We start from the raw sequence: 5,820 nt of genomic DNA on the forward strand, positions 1-5,820 counted from the left end.
TCGTATATGAACTACTAAACTCTCTTTAGCCTTTTTTACAAGATAAAAATGCTTGCAATAATTGAAATTATTCTTTTGAAAGTAACCCATCTTTCTCTTATATTTCTTTATTGTTTAGTCATATATATTTTGTTTTGTTTCAATAATTTCCAAGCAGTGATCCAATTCTTTAATATTTTTTGGTCTTTCAGAAATTTTAATATCTGAATTTTTATATTATTTTTGTGCAGTATCTAAAACTGTCTGACAAATTTTTTGTAAGTCGGACAAATTTTTTACAAGCCATTGCACGTTCAAGTAATGACTTCTTCATCAAATTGTAATACAAATTGAAGTTATATAAGAGCAAATCATGCAATTGTGTAGTTTCTTAAATTTTTTATAAAATTATTTTAGTCTACCTCACAAATAAGTAGGTTCCTGTGTATAGCACGGGTTACTTACTAGTATATATATAAAAAGAAAGATACTTACAATTATTTTTATAATAGTTAGGTATGATAGTTTATCACCACTTTATTAAATAACGAACCAACTCATGATTCTACCCATATACTGGGATCAACATATTCAAATTGGTACTGAGTCAACAAGCAATGAAGTAACACCCTGTATCAGCACTTCTCCACTGTGTGTGTATGCATCTTCATCCTTGTAAAGCAGATCCATTACTTGTGAGAAATTGAGAACTCGTGTGAGGAGAGGCATTGGCACTTGGGTAGGTCTAAGGCACCCTTGGTTTATATCCTTCCATGCATTCTCGATTTGCTTTTGAAATTCGTTATGTACCTCTTCTTTTGAGACACCATGTTGCTTCATGTAGCAATCAATGCTTGAGACAAAATGCTCTCTCTTTTGCTCAAACTGCAACAAATAAATTCAGAAATACATAAATGTCATTCACTATAGGCCTACAATTGAGTTGCAGTGATGGACTAATCTTATGTACCTCTTGGGAGACAATGTCATCCATTAGCCTGCTTATGGTTGATGCTGCTTTAACAATCTTAGGCTCCTGGGAGACCCATTCGAAGGCCTCTTGTGTTACTATATCTCCCATGCCAACAAAAGATATGGTTATAACTGTAGGGTAGCCACTAGATTTTAAAGCATTACTCATATACTCATCCATTGTGGGTATATATCCTTCGTTAAACCACTTGGCTTCAACAAAATAGGCTTGAACAAGTTTTTTCATCTGTTTCCATTAAAGCATAAAATATTGTGACTGTAAAATTCAACTTTAATGAAAAAAATGGGGATGGGCTTAAGCGAATTATTATTATTAATTTTTTTATTGACAGTTCAAATGTATTAATTAATTGTATTACAAAATATTGTGACTATAAAAAATTCAAAGTTTATGAAATAAAAGGGGATGTGTTTAAGTGAATTAATTAATTATTATTATTATTATTATTATTATTATTTTTGTGAAATTTTAAGTGAATTAACTAATTGTATTATACCGCATCTGTTGCAAAGTAAACAAGGTTTGATCTTCCTTCCTTGGACATCTCATCCTCAATTTCTTCATAAACATGTAGGAGTGCTTTATAACACAACTTCATGTACTCAGGGAGTTGGTCTATACAGTTGATATCCCACCTAAAAAATAAATATTTCAATTAAGAGTACAAAATTGATTTAAAGCCCATAAATTTAAAAACAGGCTAGGTCCTATGCCTATGTTATAAACCTTTTAATCGCGTCTGTGAAGAGCTCAAGTTCTTCATAAGTACCATATGCATCATATATGTCATCTATGGTTGATGCCATGCAAATTATTTTGGTTAGTATCTTCCTAGCAATTGAGTATTGGGGTTCAAAGTACACCCCCAAAATCCAGAAGTAGCACTCCACCACTCTATCTCGTGCAAAAGATAGTTTGTTTGCAAAATCCAAATCTTTCCACCACCTAAGGTACAAATTCAACACAAACTATCATTTAAAATCATGTCTTGTACAAGCTTTACACCAAGATAGAGCGATATTAATTAAAAACATACCTTGAGATATGACTAAGTTCCTTTTGGTGTTGTTTTTGCAATATGTTAAAATCTAGCTTTGCAAATTTTAGTAGAACTTCATTATGTGAAGCATTTTCATGGTAGGTAGAGAAGTAATGCCTTGCCTCTACCCTTTGCAAGCACTTTCGAATAGGCCGCTTTATGGCACGATTTACTTGTGTAGCAAGAGTAGGGCTTAAATTAGTCACCATTGATTTAAGGTAAGTAGTAGTAAACTTAAGTGCTTCATCAAGTATATCTTCTCCATGCACCCTCATATGCGTAGCTTCATACAAGTGTAACATTCCTTGCACATCATGAATAAGCAATTCCTTGAAGTACCCCTCGTTGTCTCTGAATTTGTTGAAGATATCTGCTTCACCAGCCAATACATGACATGAGCCAAATATGAGAATACAACTAGCTTATGTTTCATTTTTGTTTTTTGTTTTTGGATAAGTGCTAGCTTTAAGTTTTCCTAAAATAATATACACAAATAAATAGTGCAATCTAATGAATAAATAATAGATGAAAAAAAGAGGACTTACCACTTGGAATGTTATAACCTTGTTGTCTTAGTAATCGAAAACGAAGAGCAACAGTGTAAAGACTACCATTGTCTTCCTGACCAACCTCATTATGAAGATCCTTGTAAATTTGTTGTAATATTTCGTCAATTTCACTTTCAAAATGGTATGACACGCCCAAGCGTTGGATTGCATCAATTAACTCCAAATTTTGTGAAGGTTTATCGATGGGAGCCATTAGCAACTTCCCCACTTCTTCCTTCAACCTCTGAACTTGCTCCAAGTTGTCATTGGTTTCCTACAAAAGCAAATTGAAGTAAACAATTAACAAATTGTGGCACAAATTTATGTGATTCAAAGATGATGCAGTTCAAGACTATGACATTTGAATACAAAATTTGGAAAGAATCAATATTTTACATTAGAATAATAAAGTTACATAGTCTGACACGTCGGGTAAAAGAAGTATTATGTCTACATACAATGGAGTCATTAGCATAAGAGAGGAAATGGTCTCCCCATAAGCTAGGACTATAATTCACCAAGGGACGTTTTGTATTAGAATTTGGATTCTTGGTTTGAGAAGGGACTGCGGAAACTTGAAGAGACATTTTCGAAGGTGGGAGAACTTAGTGTAGAAATGGTGCAACTGGTTTAAGTCTTTTTGTATGCTGCTTGTTCTTCAAGAACTAGCGTGAGTGAGATAGCTTATGGGTTAAGTTATTTATAGATTCTTGGTGGGGGGTTTAGATCATAAAGAGAAATATTACGTTCACAACATTTTTATAATATTTTTCACAACAAATCATGGATAGTAAATGATTATTGGTTCTAATTTAAATCTATAATTTAAATTACTTTTTAGCCCACCCATAACCACAGATAAAAACTTACAACTTAATATTTATTATAAAAGTGTTGTGAAAATGTTGTGGACATAACATTTCTCATAGATAAAAGACAAGATTGAAAATAAAAAATTAATCGAAATAATATATATTTTTTGAGTCCATAATCTAAATAATATTAATTGAGATTAGTAATAACCAAACAGATAAAATTTTATATAGGAATGTAATTGTCGTACAAAATATAAAATATATAAATGTAAATGTAAATTTATTTTTCACACCTGAGTTTAGTTTATTCAATCAGAAGATTTGTATAATATACCTCAATACAAGTTGGTTTAAAATTTGAATTCAAATCATTACTATAACTAGGTTTCTCTCCATAACAATCCAATCAAGAAATTAATTTGAATACATCATTCTTAAAAAAAAATGAATACATAAAATTTAAATATGTAATTTGATTCTTTTTTTAGAGAGGCTTTCAACCTATGGCATCTGCTTCTGATGATAGCTCTTTATCATCAGATTAATATACTAATCAGTTTTTGGTATAGGTGGAGATTGAACCATAGATCTCTTATACAACTATGAGTATATTTTTGTCTTTCATTTATCATGATTATGTGGGATGAAAGTGAAACTTCTCTAAAAAAAGAAAGGCAGTCGGTCGACCAGTATGAATTTGTCTTTGATTTGAGAACATGTGGCAAGCAAAAAAAATGTGTTTTGACTTTTAATTTTTAAGTGGGTCATACTCATTTATTTTGTTTGCAAAGAGTCAAAATAGCGTTAGGAATATATGGACCAGAGTTTTTCTTTAATTTTTTTAATTCTTCCTAATTTTAAGTGGGTCATACTCATTTATTTAAAATATTTTTCTTACTTGTTTAGTTATGTTTTCTATACTACTAGTTATCCATCAACATATTTATCCATCCTTTTTTAAATTCAATTTGTTTTTCAATTTTCACTCTCTCCCTCTCATTTTCTTTTAATATCTAAATTGTTATTTTCTAGTAGACATTTATAATTAAAAAATAAATATGACTAAATGAAGCATGATTTATAATAGAAAATTATAATTTAATTAATTTAAAATTTTAAAGTGTAGAACAATAGAGCCTAGTTTATAAAAAGCAAGATTTCAACTTTGCTAAATAAACATATATATCTAAAAAGTTTATTTATCACATAACTCAATAAATTAGTATTGATACAAAGTAAATTTTAAATTCATACTTTCATTATATTAACTTTTATGGGGATATTTAGATTTGAATAAAATATTTATTATTAAAAAATAGAATAAATTAAGAAAATATATATAAAACATACAAAAATAAATTACTTAAAATAAAATAATCGGATCTATATTAATATAAAAAAAATTACTGGGTTAAGGTAAAAAAAAGTGATATAATAAAGAGTCCAAATTTTCTGCTCTCAACTCTTCAAAACGTCTATCATCAACCAACCTTTGAAAGTGATGAAGGAAACGCAACAAGTCATAATTATAAGTTATATACCTTTTAATTTGACTGTTCATACTCTCGCTTCTCTGAGTAGTAGACATATCAGCACAGAATGTTTTCCTCCCATAAACCAAAGCCCATTTCTCCCTTAACTCAAATTGTCTTTGCAACCAACTATTATTCTTTAGATCATATTTATCAAGCATATTATCCCATGCATCTAAAAAAAAATCTTCATAGTCATGGTCATATACATAACTACTAAAATCTGCTGCAAAAGTACTGTACCTTCCAAATGCTTCTTTGAGGTTCTTAGCTGCATTTTGGTACATATGCCAAACACATAAACGATGATGTGTTTCTGGCCATTGTGAAGCTAATGCTTTTGCCATTGCAGCATCTTGGTCTGTGAGGATAGTCTGTGATTTCTTACCAAACATTGCTTTCTGAAAAGAATCAAACAACCACATGAAAGTCTCAGATGTTTCATCATATAACAATGCAGCACCAAAGATGATAGTTTGTTTACGATGATTTACACCAACAAACAATGCAAACGGCCTACCTTCTTTATTTTTTTTGTAAGTTGTATCAAAGCACACTACATCCCCAAAATATTCATAATCCAACTTCATTCTACCATCTACCCAAAAAATATTTGTAATTAGATCATCAAGGTCAACCTGAATTGCATAAGTAAAATTAAGGTCTTCAGATTGCATTCTTTGAAGATATTCAAGTAAGCCTCCTGTATCCCCGCTTTTCATCTCTTCTGTTCGTTTTGTACGCAAATAATTATTATAGTCCTCAGGAATGAAGCCAAGATTGTCAAGTCCACCTACCCTTCTGGCCATTAGTCCTACACTTGCTCTTGGTGCAATTCCAAAACTATCTGCTAATTCAGCCTCAACAGCTTGGGCTGGATTAATGGACCTCTGAGATCTAAGGAATATACGCT

General features: G+C 30.8%; 1 protein-coding gene across 1 annotated transcript; it reads right to left on the reverse strand.

Moving 5' to 3' along the window:
- Nucleotides 1-425: 425 nt before the first annotated feature.
- LOC142640988 (putative terpene synthase 2) lies at nt 426-3,232 on the reverse strand. Its single transcript, XM_075815332.1, has 7 exons — nt 3,019-3,232; nt 2,558-2,834; nt 2,010-2,382; nt 1,700-1,918; nt 1,470-1,608; nt 950-1,198; nt 426-864 (listed from the first exon to the last, which is right to left on the reverse strand). Exons 1-7 carry the CDS (start codon nt 3,145-3,147, stop codon nt 571-573), a joined length of 1,680 nt encoding a protein of 559 aa, XP_075671447.1. The 5' UTR covers nt 3,148-3,232; the 3' UTR covers nt 426-570.
- Nucleotides 3,233-5,820: the final 2,588 nt, after the last annotated feature.

The sequence above is a fragment of the Castanea sativa genome, chromosome 6 (assembly GCF_040712315.1).
Source record: "Castanea sativa cultivar Marrone di Chiusa Pesio chromosome 6, ASM4071231v1".
Classification (NCBI taxonomy): Eukaryota; Viridiplantae; Streptophyta; class Magnoliopsida; order Fagales; family Fagaceae; genus Castanea; species Castanea sativa.

Bases quoted from the DNA above. Each gene is read 5' to 3' on its own strand.
- LOC142640988 (XM_075815332.1), bottom strand. From the start codon at position 3,147: ATGTCTCTTCAAGTTTCCGCAGTCCCTTCTCAAACCAAGAATCCAAAT. The intron at 2,835-3,018 runs GTATGTAGACAT...TTGCTTTTGTAG, and splicing joins CTTATGCTAATGACTCCATT to GAAACCAATGACAACTTGGA. The intron at 1,609-1,699 runs GTTTATAACATA...TTTATTTTTTAG, and splicing joins TTCACAGACGCGATTAAAAG to GTGGGATATCAACTGTATAG.